At 37.0% G+C, this 17,515-nt stretch overlaps 1 protein-coding gene and 1 long non-coding RNA gene across 3 annotated transcripts; both read right to left on the reverse strand.

Moving 5' to 3' along the window:
- Positions 1–4,124: 4,124 nt before the first annotated feature.
- On the reverse strand, positions 4,125–17,298 carry LOC309485789 (uncharacterized protein; the record flags this gene model as incomplete). Its single annotated transcript, XM_082152838.1, has 2 exons — positions 16,578–17,298; positions 4,125–5,046 (listed from the first exon to the last, which is right to left on the reverse strand). The coding sequence occupies exons 1-2, from the start codon at positions 16,868–16,870 to the stop codon at positions 4,125–4,127; spliced, it is 1,215 nt and encodes a 404-aa protein (XP_082008964.1). The 5' UTR covers positions 16,871–17,298.
- LOC309485857 lies at positions 12,075–16,555 on the reverse strand. 2 transcript variants are annotated; one of them, XR_014201267.1, is made up of 3 exons: positions 16,501–16,555; positions 13,470–13,550; positions 12,075–12,873 (listed from the first exon to the last, which is right to left on the reverse strand). It is a non-coding gene; the product is annotated as an uncharacterized lncRNA (long non-coding RNA). The 2 variants fall into 2 exon arrangements; XR_014201268.1 differs by having other exon boundaries at positions 16,519–16,540.
- Positions 17,299–17,515: the final 217 nt, after the last annotated feature.

Consider the following 17,515-nt stretch of genomic DNA (forward strand, 5'->3'; position numbering starts at 1 on the left):
AAAATTAACAGTAAACCGAGATCACCTACCGCTGCAGATGTGTACGGAAGTGAAAAGCGGAAATGCTAAGACCTCTTTCCGGTTCGACCGCTGGGCGCTCCGCATAACCCCTATTGGGGGGATTTTGTAGAGGAGTGAACCTGCATAGAAAATTACAATATATAACAAGCATTGATAAATACAATAGAAGAAAAACACAGTTGAAATAAGCAGTGCATTATGTTTTTCAGTTAAATCTGAAAACATCAGGTACAGAAATTGAATTATCAAAATGTAAAATAAGTCTTCACTGTAAAAATAAAAGAACTATAAATTAATTAAATGTATCTTTGCTAAAGCTACAAGTAATTTTCTCTTTTGATGTTTGATCACCATTGGCGACACAAACAGCTGCGGGTACGTTAGGCTACTGTCCCTTTAAGACAAATGCGCAGACCTAATATAAATGACACGCATACGTTTTCTTTCTGTTTAAAACACAAGACTGTTTACGAGGAAAATCGCCAAGATGGGCATTTTGCGTGCACGTGTCCGTTTTTAGCTCAAAAGAAAGGGAAAGAGAACTGAATTCGGCTAAACTCACCTTCTTCATCTACTGACTGTGGATGGCATCAAGGTCTTGTCCTGAAGAATCACAGGGCCAAACAATAGGGATTATATCTCAACTGGTAACAAGAGCAAAGCCATAACTTTAAGAACTCTAATGATATATTTACCCCCTGATATTGCATTGGGGATATCAATTCAAACATTTGTAAAGGCTAAGAGTATGAGCCACAGCTGCCCAAGATATCTGTGAAAAATAACTGCCTAAAGTTGTCGACCCCCTGAACCACATTCAGCATTTAAAAGTACAAAGAATTTCAGTATTGATCAATAAAAAAAAACATACAAATACATAAATACCTTTGAGTTGGACAGTATGGTGTCAGTCTCATTGGCCAACATAATTCAAAAGAGACCTAAAGAAATAAAATAAAATATACTAATGATCAGGATATCATGTTATCATAATAGTTAAATGAATTATAATTATATCTATGACCATTATAATACTGTATTAGTCGCCCATTATTTAGCTGATTATTTAGCCTACAGGCTTCTCAAGGACAATCTCACTGAAAAAACCTGGGGTTAATGATTTTAAAATGTGAGACTTATTTCAAAAGCATAAATCTTACAGACCCCAAACCTTTGAACAGTAGTGCACTGTATGTTTGAGGTGGTTTTGCTTACTAGTCATATGGTTCATAGCCGTGGAGATTTTCTTGGACAGGGGGTGCAGCAGGCCATCACAGCATGATGATCTAGGAACATAACAAGCTATTTGTCACAGAGCCAACAATATTACATGGGATTGGTTTAATAAAAGGAACCAAGCTAGAACAGAGGTGAAATGCAGAAAAGATAAATATATAAAAATCTTAAGATAATATATTGTGAAATAAATGCATATGGAATTATTATCATGATTAAACGATAACTCACCCCTTGTTTTTTCTCTCTCGCTATTCTGAAATCACATTTTAGCAATATTGGTAACTGACGTCACTGATTAAGTTAACAATACAATGCATTCTTTTAGGTTAAATAAATTAGCTTACTTCCAATCACCCATTGACAAATTACCAGCAAAACTATAAAAAACTGTTATCTACACTAAATATGTGTTTAAAAACCCAAACTTTCATAAATAAGACCTTAACTTAACGTAACTTAGGCCTAACGTTCTCTTCTGAAACCGGTTAGCTTAGATGCTAACGGACTTTTTCAAAGACACAAAACAGTAAATATTCAACAGAAGCGTGTCAATTACACGTAAGAAATGTGTCAGGGACGTTTGTGTGTATTATTTGTGAGATTTTGTTGACTAAACTTACCTGAAAGCAGTGAAACCAACAGCGACAGACGGGAGTTTTGTTGTTTGTCAGTTGTTGATGACCTTTCTGGTTTCCATCTGCTCTCGCGCAGCGCACGTGCGTTTGATTACACGCATTAAAACACTTCAAAGTCACGCAGCATTTAAATAAACATATAGAATTAAAATGTATAACATAATTTAAAATATCATTAATAAAAAGTTATTGCGAATAGATCTGAACGTTGTTGGTTATCTTATAACCTTAGGGGACCGTACTACTGACGACGTTGTCAGTTGGTAATCTGCCTGTTCAGTGATATTAAAATAATAACCTGCAGAGAACGTTCCCAGAACGTTCTCTTTAGGTTATAAAAATAAAACCTAAAAATAACCTGCAAGGAAACGTTCTGTGAAGGTTCTCTTTAGGTTATAAAAATAAAACCTAAAAATAACCTGCAGGAAACGTTCTGGGAAAGTTCTCTTTAGGTTATTAAATAACAACCTGCAGGGAACCTTCCCAGAACGTTCTCTTTAGGTTATAAAAATAAAACCTAAAAATAACCTGCAGGGAACGTTCTGTGAAGGTTCTCTTTAGGTTATTAAATAAAACCTAAAAATAACCTGCAGGGAACGTTCTGTGAAGGTTCTCTTTAGGTTATAAAAATAAAACCTAAAAATAACCTGCAGGGAACGTTCTGTGAAGGTTCTCTTTAGGTTATTAAATAACAACCTGCAGGGAACGTTCCCAGAACGTTCTCTTTAGGTTATAAAAATGAAACCTAAAAATAACCTACAGAGAACGTTCCTAGAACGTTCTTATTTGGTTCCCAAAAAAATAACCAAATGGGAACCATATGGGAACGTTAGGGGAATGTTCTGTGTTTGCTGGGTTTGTGTTTAGTTGATGACGCAAAAAAACTGTGGAAAAACCTCAGGGACACCTATGTTAGAAAAAGGAGAGAGGAAAAGTTAACTAAAAGTGGACAGGCTGGAAAACGTACTAAGAGGTGGAAGTATATGGAGTGCATGAGCTTCCTTGGGGCTTCTACTTCTTTCAGAAGGTAGCTGTAGCTTGTTCAGTTATTCAGATTTATAAGCTTTTTAAATTAAGTTTTCTGAAAATACAGCGTTGAAGTTAAAATAGAAAAATAATGCAGTGTTTGTATAATGAGGAGGCACAGGAAAGTTTACAGAATGCTTTTGAACAGTGTCTGCAGCAATCTTGAGGAGGAGCAGCAGGTGGTAGATGATGCAGGTCAGGGCACATCCGAGAGTGAGGGAGAGCCTTTCTGTCCACCTCCTCAGAAAAGGAAGTCTAAGGACTTCTTTGAGGTTTACTTATCGAGGAAAGAGGCCAGGGAGGACCAGAAAGTCAGGCAGCGAGAGGAGAAAGATGAGACATATCATTTTTTAATGAGCCTAGCCCCAGCCATGAGAAGGCTGCCTTCAGAGCGGCAGTCCTGACTAAAAATTAAAATTCAGGAGATGGTTTATGGGGCGGAGTTTAGCCTTCCGTCTACGTCATCGTACACTGTCCTATGAGTTTATTTTTTAATATTGTGTTGTCAGTTATTATTATTTTGTGTCCTTTAAGTTCTGCCTGTATACATCTAAACAAATAAATAATAATCAAGACATTGGTGTTTTCTCACTGGCTTTAAAGGTCTTGAATTATCAAAGTATAAAAAAAAAAATATACAAATACAAGATTTACTTACATGAAATACATTTAGATTTAACAGGCAAACTCAAATTATTTACTTTTTGAACCATACAAATTAATCATGTTACGTTTGCTTTTTCAGGACCACCTGCACCACCAGGAAGAAATTAAAATTGAGGGATTTTGGAACATCTCAATTGGACTAATTGATAACGTAACCCCTTTAAATGAAACATCTCCCTTTTATTGCTTTTTATCATATAATTAAAGTTGATTAATATTACCCGAGACCAAGAATTACAAAACATTTTAAAGTGAAATAAGCATTTAAAGTAGAAATTAATAGGCCTATATGAACTACAATGGAAAATATATAACATAAAATAACTTTGTTTGAGACTTTAATATGATTCACGTTTTTTAAACCGTTGCATTAAATGGATTCACAATGATAAGCGCACTGTAGCGTGCTTTCTTAAATGCAGCTTTGGAGGCAAAGGACCTTTAATCTGCATTTCACAAAGCACGCTACAGTGTGCTTATCATTGTGAATCCATTTAATGCAACGGTTTTCCTATGTTCAGAAATAAATCAGTCATGTCATTGAGGGAGACCTCGGTTTACATGAGGAACCTGCCATGGAACTTGGCCTGCAGGTGAGTTAAAATAACGTCTGAATGTGTCTCGCACCGTCAGTGCCTCAGCTGATGCCCTGTTCCCTCGAAGACCTCTAATGTCACCCAGCTCACTGCCCTCTGTGCCATCAGAACTTTCAGGCTCTGCACCGTGGTTCCCATTGGCCCTTCGCAGGAAGTTGTGCAGGATGCAAGTTGCCTTCACAATGCTGTCGGCTGTCTCTGGAGCCACTTGCAGACGGCGCTGGTAGACTCTCCAGCACTGGCTGAGAATGCCAAAAGCATTCTCAACTATACGTCGAGCCCTGGAGAGCCGGTAGTTGAACACGCGTTGGTCATCTGGCAGGCGTCTTCCAGGGTAGGGACGGAGAATGAAAGTTTTTAAAGGAAATGCCTCATCTGCAACAATTACAAATGGTAACGCCCCCAGCTCTGGTGCAGATGGCAGATGAGAAGGCTCCGGAATGTTTAAATTCCCAGTATTTAGGACCTGTCCCAATAAAGAATTGGAAAATATACCACCATCGCTGTTGCTGCCTGATGCTCCTACATCCACCACTAGGAAGCGGTAGTCGGCATCAACCAATGCAAGCAAAACCACAGAAAAGGTGCCCTTATAATTGAAAAACTGGGAGCCAGAATTAGCTGGTGCCTGAATCACAATGTGCTTCCCATCCAAAGCACCGATACAATTGGGGAAGTTCCATTTTTCAGAGAATCTCAGGGCAGTTGTCTTCCAGAGCTCCTCATTGGGGATTGGCATGTAGGTGTCTTTTAAGGTCTCCCAGAGGAAATCACAGGTTTGCTTCACAATGATGGACAGAGTGGAAATTCCAAGGCGGAAACTAGCGGCTATGGTGGTGAAAGAATCCCCAGTGCTAAGGAATCTAAGGGATAGGAATGAGGAGAATTAATTTATTAGAATAATGTAGATTTGAGAGTATAAATAAATCATATTTTATCAATAGTAAAAAATTGTTGTTCAGACATGTGATTATTAACAATAAAAGGTCAAACTTTTCCTGGGTCTTCTGTGATGCTTTTATTCATATATATCCTGTCATTGTGTGTTATACTACATTTGTTACCCTGTTTAGCTCTACTTAAACAACTGAATACTAAAGTACCTTTTGAATGTTTATTTAAACTGTAGGTCTAGTAGTTAAATGTGTATCTGTAGTTCATAGACATACCATTTCCCCACTGTGGGACAAATAAAGGTTTTCTTATCTTAGACAGTAGCCTATTTATAGCCTGGGCTACTCGCAGTCCCCAAATATTGAAAAGGGTCACGTGAGTGGGTTTCTTTTCTGTAAACGAAATGTCAAACACATAAGCTTTTTGAGTTAAAAATAGTTTTGTTTTTTTACCTAACTGTGTCCGCGACTATGGAAAGTGAATGTGTTTCCGTCAGTGTTTACATTGTGACTCAACTGAAAACATTGTAATATTGAACATGACAATCAGCCCACGTTTACATCAGGCACGGAGCTGTGGGCGGGCCTGGACGGGCCTGGGCCCGCCCACATTCACAGCTGGCCCGCCCAATCAGAAAAAAAAAAATACTACTCTGTATTGTTAAACATGGATACTACTTTATGTGGTGTATTTCATCTATAACATGTTATGTTAAAAACAGTAAAATTATAAGTAAGCCTGATAACTATTTAAAATGTAAGTGTGTTGGTGACATGTTTTCATTGGTCAATGCAACATCGTAGCACGCTCTATTGTAATCTGGCGCGAACCATCTATGACGCGAACAACCAACGGTTATAACGTTCGCTAGAAGTGTACGGTATCTTGATTTTTTAGTATGGCCAAACAAGTTACTCTCACTCATTTTTTTTTTTTAAAACCTCGTATTGAGATTAATAATTATTTGGAGGACCAATCTGTGGATCGTAATGGAACAACCACTGGCTCTGAGAATGGAGCAGAGATTAATTCCGAACCGACGACCTCCACTGATGCTAACCGGCAAGCAGATCTGCCTATGGCTAATCGACGATCACTGCTACACTTAATTGCACCGTCGGATCTGTCAGCTCTGGGGTAACCTGCTACCCAACCTCATCTACAGGCATTCACGAGTACCATAATTGATGGGAAATATCGAAGCTTCAACGCCAAGTGGTATGAAAGGTTCAACTGGATTGAATATAGCCAGTCGAAAGACCTGTTTTTTTGTAAAGCCTGTCGGCATTTTCCTGAACAGCACACTGAGGGGACTTTTACTAAAGAGGGTTTCAAAAATTGGAAACTTATCGGCCAGGTCTGTGAGAAGCATCAATCTAGCAAGCTACATGCTTCTGCACTTGTAAAATTACTCTCCTACAAACAAAATCATGCGCAACAAGGCAGCGGTACTGTATTAAATCAGATGCACGGAGATTCCATTTCGTTCATTGAACGTAATCGACAGCACGTCAAAGTTGTGCTGGATGTTGTCATGTAGTGTGCAAAAATGGAGATACCCCTGAGAGGGCACCGGAGAACTCAGGAAGCGTTAAACAAGGGGAATTTTTTGGAGCTATTCGAGTTTATCAAAGTATCGTTTTTTTATTTCCGAGTATTTCCGAGTAGAAAAGTATTTCCGAGCAGCTTTCAGCTATGATCACTTTGAGAACTTTTCTTGCAAGCACCCTGAACTAGACAAGAGGAAAACGTATTTTGAATAACACCACGTTATAACCTTAATTTTTTTTTCGTTTTGAATTATTTCGTTTAAAGACATTTCAAGCTTTGTGTATTTTATGTATTTCTCATGTCTGTGTGAGGCATACACTGAGTTTCGTTAAGTTAGGATGAGATGCGCTCCAGTTAACGTGCAATGCAAGTGACTGCGCGGGCGCCTCCATGATTATTGTCTGTTATATTTGCTTCTTATTTATTAAATCCAGGCATTTAAAATTAAGATACAATTTATACAAAACGAAATTCACTTTAAAGAAAGTCTTTCTACAAAACAAACCTATGAAGTGGTCATATTGCGCCTCTTATAATGCTGTTCAGTGTTCACTTTTCATAACCAAAATAGATTAAATAAATAAAAACATATAGCCTATTATAATATTGAACATATATATTAACCTAAATACGTTTTCTTTAATGGCTACAGCACCTAACGTCAGAGGACTCAAGGTTTCAGTTTCCCGAAACCTTATTTAGGCTACACTTTTTGTTTTTACTGAAATGCTGGAAAGTATTTACAAGAACAATATTTCATCGCAGCTTCACCACAACAAACAATTAAATTTAATTAAAGAGCGCTTTTAAAGGCCAGTGAAATAGGCTACTGTCAGTTAAGTCCTATTCGGACTCTAATATTGTTTCTCATGGGCTCGTACGGTATTTTAAACATTTACAGGGGTAAGTCGGTTATTTTAGTGCCGTCCGAATCCATAATATCAGTGTTTTTTCTCACCCAACCCGCGTAAAAATCCCTGGCCAAATTAGTACCTGTTTTTTGACAAACAGGTCATGTGGTGATTTAATTGCCGTCTGAATCCACATCTCTGAGTTTACAAGAAGAAATTCAAAATACACTGTTAAAATCCTTTTTGATCACTGTAGAACACCGTACTTAAGATGTACACTTTTATTATTACTGAAATGCTGGAAAGTATTTCCAAGAACACTATTTCATCGCAGCTCCACCTCAGCAAACAAACATGGGAAAGAGAAGAAAGCACATACAAATTTGAAATGGTTATTATGGCAGCAATATATGATACAATTTAAAAATATGTAGGCTAGGCTATTATAGGCTATTATAGTTTGGATAATTTTTTTATAATATCCCATGAGTCCTATAAATGCAATTTCAACTATTTCTGAAGCGCTTCTTTTATAAAGAACACCGCTTTCTCACATAAACAGCCCCTGCTCGAGAGAATAATTGATTCTCGAGCCATCGATATCAACCAATTCAGCACCATCGCCACAGACAGCACCGGGTAACGTCGCACGTAAGAAGGTATCTTAAGCAGCTTCCGCGGACAGACGCCGAAAAAGCATTAAACTTTAACTTTATCTCATAGAGAATAATGTGTTCGAATTTAAAAGACGTGGCGCGGCGCGGCGCGGCGCTGAGCTGCGCGTCCGGTGTGCGACCCCCTTTAAGCTGTACCTTATCGTTAATATGTGTTTCCCGAAACGTTCTTAGTTAAGTATACCTTCTGTAAGTCATACTTTCGGAAGGTTGGTCTGGACCACTCTTAGCTTTACCTTATCACTGTTGCAGGTCTATATGAATATAATTCTGAAGTTTTAATACACCCAGACAGTGTTCAGTTAGGCTAATTCAAGTGTTTTCATGCAAAGAATAAAATTGTCATTACACTGATTGTTGTTAGAATTTTTATTATATTATTATATATAATAACATTTTATAAATTTATTTTAATTAAAGAGTGCTTTTAAAGGCCAGTGAAAGCATAGGCTACTGTCAGTTAAGTCCTATTCGGACGCTAATATTGTTTATCATGGGCTCGTACGGTATTTTAAACATTTACAAGGGTAAAGGTCCTTTCACACTGGACGCGATTTTGACGCACGAATCATTCGCGCGATGGTTTTATTTTTCGATCAGCTGTTTGTGAAATGAGTGCTTCCGAACGCGAATGCGCAGCGGCGAAAAAACGACTTTTATTTTATTCGCTTCGATGTCGATTTTTTTTTTTACTTTTGCGGCGACAGAATGCTTCAGCCAATCACATACTACAAGGACAACGATTTGAAAGACAATGTGTGGCGTTGCATTGCCAACCAACTCTTGACTGTGAGTTTGTTGTGTGATAGTTTTAGTCATATAGTCCTGTGCTGTGTAGGCTAGCAGGCCAAACTACATTTGGGATACAAAGCTAACACTATTATCGTCAAAGATAGAGACAGAGACCGTGTTTACTTTGAACACGTAACAAAATGTAGTGAGACTATTTAGGGCTGCTTTTAGTAGGCTATACTATACATTCTTTGTGTGATATCTACAGTTTCTAGTCGAATGATTTTTACCTTACTTACTTCGTGTAACATGTAATGTGTAGTTATACAAAACGCACTGTGTTTAGTTGAAGACGCAAAAAAAAAAAAAAAAAAAAAAAAAACTGTGCACATAAACCCCTTCAGACTCTCTGTTCTGTAAGATTGGGTGCACCCAAAACTTTCTTTTCTGTCTTTTAAATAAAATGAAAAGCTCGTCTTCACTGGATGCTATGACTGGATGATGATGATGATGATGAAGTGTCCATGTTTTCTCAGCTGTCGGCGCGATTCGCGCGAAAGTTTGGGAATGTTGAATCTCTCTCAACGTCACAGACGTCGCAAATTCGCGTCGCGGCTGATGTGAATGGTTTTGATGCGAACTATTCGCACACGAACTATTCGCTTTTTCGTTTCGCTTTTTCGTTACGCATCCGGTGTGAAAGGGCCTTAAGTCGGTTATTTTAGTGCCGTCCGAATCCATAATATCAGTGTTTTTTCTCACCCAACCCGCGTAAAAATCCCTGGACAAATTAGTACCTACTGTTTTTTGACAAACAGGTCGTGTGGTAATTTAATTGCCGTCTGAATCCACATCTCTGCGTTTTCAAGAAGAGATTCAAAATCCACTGTTTAAATTCTTTTTGATCACTGCCGAGCACCGTACGTGACGTACACTTTTATTACTGAAATGCTTGAAAGTATTTACAAGAACAATATTTCATCGCAGCTCCACCTCAGCAAACAAAAATGAGAAAGAGAAGAAAGCACATAAAAGCATCGTAGCTTAAGTAGCACTTGAAAATCTTCGTAGAACTACGAGTGCTCTGGAGTAATCGTACATCCCCAAGTGCATCGTAAGAAGACAGATTTATGAGGACACCTGCAGGACAACCGGCAGATTACACCTTTAACTTTATTCAAATGCAATGTGATTATAATTTAAGGTTTTGATTGTACTTTGTACACTTTATTACTCTTTTTTTGTTGTTGGTTAAATTAATGTATAAATTAAATAATTAAAAAGGTCAGAAAAAAATAATAATAGAAATAATTTAATCTAATAATTTTAATCAAAATTAAATGAATGAACAAAAAATAAATAAAAGAAATCCTTTAAATCTGTTAAAAATGACATCTTTGTTTCGCTCTATCTCCTCTAAAAGGACATTAATTTCATATTTTTGAAAGGTATCTTTTCTTGTTTTTTGTTTTGTTTTGTTTTTCAGCCATTTTGTCAGTGCCACCGCCTGTAGGTGCTTTATATAGACTTGTCTTGATTGCTAATCCACAACAGATGACAATTATTAGGTTAAACGTTCAGAATACGATTCCATATAAGGTTATATTTCAGCACTTCGCGAATGAACAGCGACTCTTAAGTAGCACGTAGAGCGCGTTCTCGCGCGTTCATGTTAAGTGCATTTTTGGGAAACGCTCGTGGAATTGCTGAGAGCGTTCGTAACCTTGCACGTAGAGAGCGCTCTTAAGAGCTAAGATACATCGTTATCGGGAAACCCGGTGTTGTGCCGAATTTCGACCCCCGCCAAATTATTACCCCCCTAGTAGGTTTAGGATTAGTTGTGGGGGAGGGGTTAGGATTAGGGGTGGGGTTAGGATTAGGCAATCAGGTACTGACTTCAGCGAGGGGGGTAATAATTTGGCAGGGGGTCGAAATTCGGCACAACAGCGAATGTTGTCAGCCGAATCGGTTGTCAGCCGAACAGCCAAAATTCGGCCTTTCGGCGTCTGTCCGCGGCGGCTCAGGTCCGTGTTCAAAATCCTGCTGCGCCACAGAGCGCCATTTACATAGTTTTATATTAAATTTACATTTATGTGTCTCAAATCGTAGTTAATGTATATACGGACTTCACCATGTGCTGCAATATACATTTAGTTTTATATTTATTTACAGAAATCAGAAAATTGCTGATGTTATCGGATTTTCAGGTGAGAGTTGTCCTAGAGGTGCCGCGGCGCGGCGCTGAGCTGCGCGTCCGGTGTGCGACCCCCTGAGACAACCGTTATCGGGAAACCCAGCCTTGATTTCGGAACACCTAGATTCAGGCCCACCTCGACTTACGTTATGCATCCGCCACTGGTTTACATGCACAACTTTTGTTTCGATGAATCCGAACGTAGTGTTTACATGAATGCTAAACATGTGATCGGGTTGATGTGCGTCATTTTCAGGCGATTTACATGACAGCTGATCAGCGTGGCATACGTCATTACGCTATTTCAACTTTATTGCACATGCGCAGTCCTTTCAGTTTCGGTTTTAAATCCGATCAAGTGTTTACATGTTCTCTCGATCTGGGAATAAACAATCCAGCTTTCAATCCGATATAAATTTCTTTCGGATCGAGCCCAACCGGGTTTTTACATCAAGGCTTTTCAGTCCGATTGAGCCTTCAATCCGATTACTAATGGATTTTTTTATTTTTATTATTGCATGTAAACATAGCCCCTGATGATTTTAAGAGGACAGCTTCCCAGCAAACATTTGGACGTTTAATGACCGTTGAAAAGACGTCCGTCCGAGACGTCCCGTCATGGTTGAAAAATAGTTCCAAAATGGAAGTTGAACCGACGTCATTTCTGGCCGTGAATTCCACGTCTTTTCTGGCCGTGAATTCCACGTCTCTTCTGCGCGTCCCTGGACGTCTAAATGCGTCGTCATATGTGTTTAAATGTGTTGCTGCATAATTTAAGTGTATATATAAGCCTGCATATAAAATAATCACACACCTATTGTGTAACATCGTGAAAGACAATCAAGTCTTGAGGTTTAGCCTACACATCTTGACAAAGGTTCTAAAAAGGTCCAAAATTGGTCCAGTCAGACCTGAACGTCAATAAAACGTTTTAATCACGTGTACATCAAAAACAATAACACATTATTTGTGGACATAAGCAAAAAAGAAGCATGTTCTGATTAAGCACAACATTTTATTGATATTGAACAGCCAAAATTTCTCTTTATTTTTTTCAATGTTTAACATTTCGTGAGCTTAGAATTTTAAGGTTCTATCTCCACTTTTGGTTGAAATTGAGTTTTTGACAATCTGATCCATTAGGTGTTTATTAATGCCTGTGTGGTGTTATTTTTGTAAAAAAAAAAAAAAATGTTAGTAGTTATTAATAAAATAAAAGGTTCCATCTCACAAAACATAAACCGAGTTTAAAAACTTTGATGCTTTATAAACTACAATAAACGGAGATAGAACCTTATAATTCTAAGCTCTCGATTTGTTAACCAAACTAAAATACCAATTGCAAAATACTGAATTATTATATAAAGATAGTTCACCCAAAAATGAAAATTATGTAATTTACTCACCAAATTCCAAACCTGTATGAGTTTCTTTCTTCTGCTGAACACAAAAGAAGATATTTTGGAGAATGTTTGTAACCAAGCAAATAGAGCATCCACTGACTACCATTATTGGAGAAAAAATGATTATTAATGGGAAGCGACATCTGCTTGGTTACAAACATTCTTCTAAACATCTTTGTGTTTAGCATAGAAAGGTATACAGGTTTGAAACATGAGGTTGAGTAAATGATGACAATTTTCATTTTTGGGTGAACTATCCCTTAAACACATTGTTTGGCTCATTTTTTGTATCCACCACCCCCAGCTCTTCCTGGAGTGTGTTTCAGGTGTTCTGCCATTGCTGCATCAATTTCAGTGTCTGTAGCATGTGGGCTCCACCTCTTCACAGCATCTAAGGGAAGAGAATATATTTCTTTTTAAAATAAATGAAAATTAAAAATTTGAGGTAAATGACATGCACTTATTTTCAAAATATTTGTATGGTCTTCAGCTAAATTCAAAACAGCATTTGTCCCCTGCCTCTTCAATACCACTGTGGTGCCCTTGAGAAAGACCCTTAACTAGGTGTGTAACAGTGAGAAAGTGAACAGGACATTTCTGATAAAGACAGGTGGGCTGTGATGTCCCCTGAATAGACATGTTTAGCAATTCTAAAATTACAAAATTTTTAAAGCAGTTACTGAAAACATACATGTTCAAATCCAGCTAAACATTTCATTCTACTTCAGATAATTTACTTTCTGAAAGAAACTCTCAAAAGGCTACATTAATAATTTACAGTAATAACTTTGACTGTATCATTAAACATACTTTATACTATGGTATACCGTTGTATAAGTTCAAAGCAACTTTTAGCCTACTAGCTAATTTTAGCCAAACTCAGTTAGCCAATTTCAGTTGACAATGTGGGCATCATTTCTTTCGGTTCATTCATGTCAAACAAGTAAAACTCTAGCACGTGAATCTAATAATACAAAATGTACGTACCCAACAGTAGATTTTTAATAATATGGGCCTCAATTCCTCCTCTCTTCGTGGTTGTTCAAACTTCAGTGTTCCGGAGTGAGTCTATGCAGTGCTCGAATTGAGGGGGGGCTGGGGGGATCCGGGACCCCCCATAAGGTATTAGGGACCCCCCATAAGAAGTAAAAAATAGAATTAGGGGGGTCCCTCGGATATTTTTATTTTAGTAAAAATAATAATGACAAATCAAAATAAATGCATGCAAAGGATACAGTAAATATCATGAATTGATTATTTACAATAATTTATTTTAAGTGTGTTTATAGGCTAGTTGTCATGTCTCTTTAAAATGTAAACGCCCCGCCTAAAGAGCGCTGTGCGCGCGCATGACATCGTCGACTGACAGGACTGTTTGTTTGGCGCCGCTCCGGTGAAGCTAATTTTAGCTTTTAAAATATGGAGAAAAATAAACCTCCACTCGCAGTCGGGAAGAGAAAGCTTCTTACTGACTTTTTTGAGGGGTAATTGTCTCTCGCTATATATCTTTCTACTTTATATCTAACAGTTATCCACTCCATGTCGGGGCTTTTATATTCCTAGCATATATTGGAAACATTTGGCTTACGTTACTATTTTTTTCATAATTAACAGTCCTGGTTCTACAGGAGTGCTAGTGCTAGAGATCTCGATGAAGATGGATAACAGATTTTTAGTAATTATAAAGGGAGCGCTCGTTGTGCGCTTTCTAATATCCATTCAGAATTTGTATTTATTTGTATATGACTTGTTTTTCATGCTGCTAGGACCAAAGGCTGTATAAACACGGCAAAGTTTTGGGAATTACATACGCATTTATGCGGGATTCACTCTTGAAATAGCAATGATTTATTTTGATTGCCATAGTATTGTTTGTTTATGAATAAAGCAGCCTTTTTCACTGAAATGGTTGAATAGTCTGCTGACTCACTCACTCATGACAGTGCTTTGCCGCCACCTACTGGACGTAACTATTTAAAAATCGTATGTGCTGAAATAGTTGAAAAATCCCAACCAACACACAGGCTGACAGCCTGTTTTGCCACAATTTATAATAAACAAGTTTCATGCATTTAATCAAGTCTTTTGGAACAAACATTATCACAGTGTCACATAAATCATCCAGTTGTTTTTAGGGTAAATACTACATTGGTAAATAAAGCTAGAATCATTCTGTTGGATGTACACTATTCAAAAATTCAAGAGTCTCTTCTGTTCACCAAGCCTGCATTGATTTGATCCAAAATACAGTAAAAACAGTAATATTATGAAATATTATTACAATGTAAAATAATAATACAATAAAATATAATTTATTTCTGTGATCAAAGCTGAATTTTCACCATCGTTACTCCAAGTGTTCATCACATGATCCTTCAGAAATCCTAATATGATGATTTGATGCTCAACAAACATTTATGATTAATATCAATGTTGAAAACCGTTATTTACAGTATTTAAAAAATAAATAATTTGATGAATAGAAAGTTTATCTGAAATATAAACTTTTGTAGTATTATACACTACCATTCAAAAGCTTGCGGTTAGAATTTATAAAAAAATGTTGGGAAAGAAATTAATACTTTTATTCAGTACGGTTGCATTTAATTGATCAAAAGTGACAGTAAAGACATGTATAATGTAACAGAAGATTCTGTTTCAAATAAATGCTGTTCTTTTGAACTTTCTATTCATCAAAAAATCCTGAAAATAAAATGTATGACGGTTTTGGCTTGCTCAGTTGGGAATATTTTGGGGATATTTAATTTTATTCTAGCCCTGGTATATTTGCCATAGCTGCCCTTTTGGGTCTGCTGCTTTGTCACCCTCTAAATCCATATTACTCAAGTAAGTAATTTAAAAGAAGAGATATATATATATATGTATGTGAATTCAAGCGTTTTTAATAAATAGTATATATTTATGCATATTATGATCAAATATATTGTATATTTTGTATAAAGTGTATATTGCGAGACTAACCAACCCCCCGCCCAAAAAAACTTGGGGACCCCCCATAAGACTTGACTCAATTCGAGCACTGAGTCTATGGGGAAAACGCGTTAACATCTCGTGAGATAATCTATAACCTATCGCGGGATTTGGTAATGTCGGGAGATCTTTTGTTACATCTTGGCAGCACAGTTTTGGCAATTACATCCAACTCAGACATAAATGGTGACCAGATATATTTCTGTTTTACATGCATACATTCCATAAAAAAAACAAAAAAAAAAACACAACATTACCGAAAAGGTAAGGTAGGCTAAGGTTGAAATAATGACTAAAATGCAGAGGCTTTGCATTAACTTAACACACTGGGAACTGTGTGATTATAATTTATTTAAACAAGATAAAGTAAATATATTTACTTTGTATACAATTCGTGTATTTCATAAAGATAATTCCTGGGGGTTTTTTTTCTGTCTTGCTTGACTAGATGTGTAAAGGACGTCAGTGGACGTGTATTCACAGCCTTGACGTGTAAAGACGTCAGTGGACGTCTTCACAACCTCTTAAAAACTACTTGGGCAATTAAATGAATTTTTGCAGTATTAACCATGCAAGGATTAAGCACAGCTTTTGCATATTTCACAAGGATTCCATGATGGAGGGTCATGATGGACTATAAATGCACGTGTAAAAGACGTCGCCAGGTGACGTCCTCTCACCCGATACTATAGACGTGTAAAGGACGTCAGTGGACGTATTCACACAACTTATTAAAACTTTAATTTAATAAAAAATGTAATTAATTATTGCAGTATTAACCACACAAGGATTAAGCACAGCTTTATCACAATTGATTTCATAGAGGGTCATGATGGACTATAAATGCACGTGTAAAAGACGTCGCCATGGTGACGTCCTCTCTCACCCGAAACACAACATGGTATATTGAACTACACGTAGCTAAAAGTCAAAATAACAATTATACATGCAACCTCAGATAACTGTAGACATGCACACATGTATCTGAATGCATTTTTAGGAAATGTTCTGTGTTACATATTTTTACCGATTTATGCCGTCATACCGCGACTATTTTTGGCCAGGGACACGACGTTGCCGTCGGACCAATGTTTGCTGGGTTACCTTAAGCAGACTGCCAGACGCTGCTCCGGATCGATTGGTTCCCTGAAGTTTGTGGTTTGTTTAGTCAGATGCGGTGCCACTGTCTGAAGGAGCTCCTCAAATTGTCCCACAGACATCCGAAAATAAGTGCGGAACCGGCCATGATACAGTTTTAGCTCCTGTACAAGATTTCTATACTCCCCTTCAGACTCTCTGTTTTTCAAGATTGGGTGCACCCAAAACCTTATTTTCTGTCTTTTCAAGTTAAATGAAATTAAAAGCTCGTCTTCACTGGATGAGGATGATGTGTCCATTTTTTTCTCAACTGTAGGCGCGAATGTTAAAGCTCTGAACGTCACAACGTCGCAAATTCGCTTCGCGGCTGATGTGAATGGTTTTGACGCGAACTATTCGCTTTTTCGTTTCGCTTTTTCGTTACGCGTCCGGTGTGAAAGGGCCTTTAGACTTGTAAATAACAACAACAACAAAAAGTGCAAAATGTTTTATGCATTATGATAATTTATTCAAAGATATGACTTAACCTTATTATTATGCTTTTCTTTTTCTTTTCTTTTTTTGTGTATGCATAATAACATAATTTGATGTATGCAAATCCAGGATATTTATGTTTTCTGTTGTGTATCATTGTTTGTTCATTGTAAAAGATACAACCTTGCTTAACTTCCCTGAGCTTAGTTATGTATAAGTTCTGCAATAAATTAAATATATATATATATATATATATATATATATATATATATATATATATATATATATATATAGGCCTATATATATATATATATATATATATATATATATATATATATATATATATATATATATTGGGAGGGGAAGTTATTTTGAATAAAGATTAGGAGGGTACATGATTACCCATGATTATGATTATTATTATTATTATTATAAATTATTTTATTATAATAAATATAATGATAAATCAT

The sequence above is a fragment of the Leuciscus leuciscus genome, assembly GCF_965113295.1.
Source record: "Leuciscus leuciscus genome assembly, chromosome: 21".
Taxonomy (NCBI): Eukaryota; Metazoa; Chordata; class Actinopteri; order Cypriniformes; family Leuciscidae; genus Leuciscus; species Leuciscus leuciscus.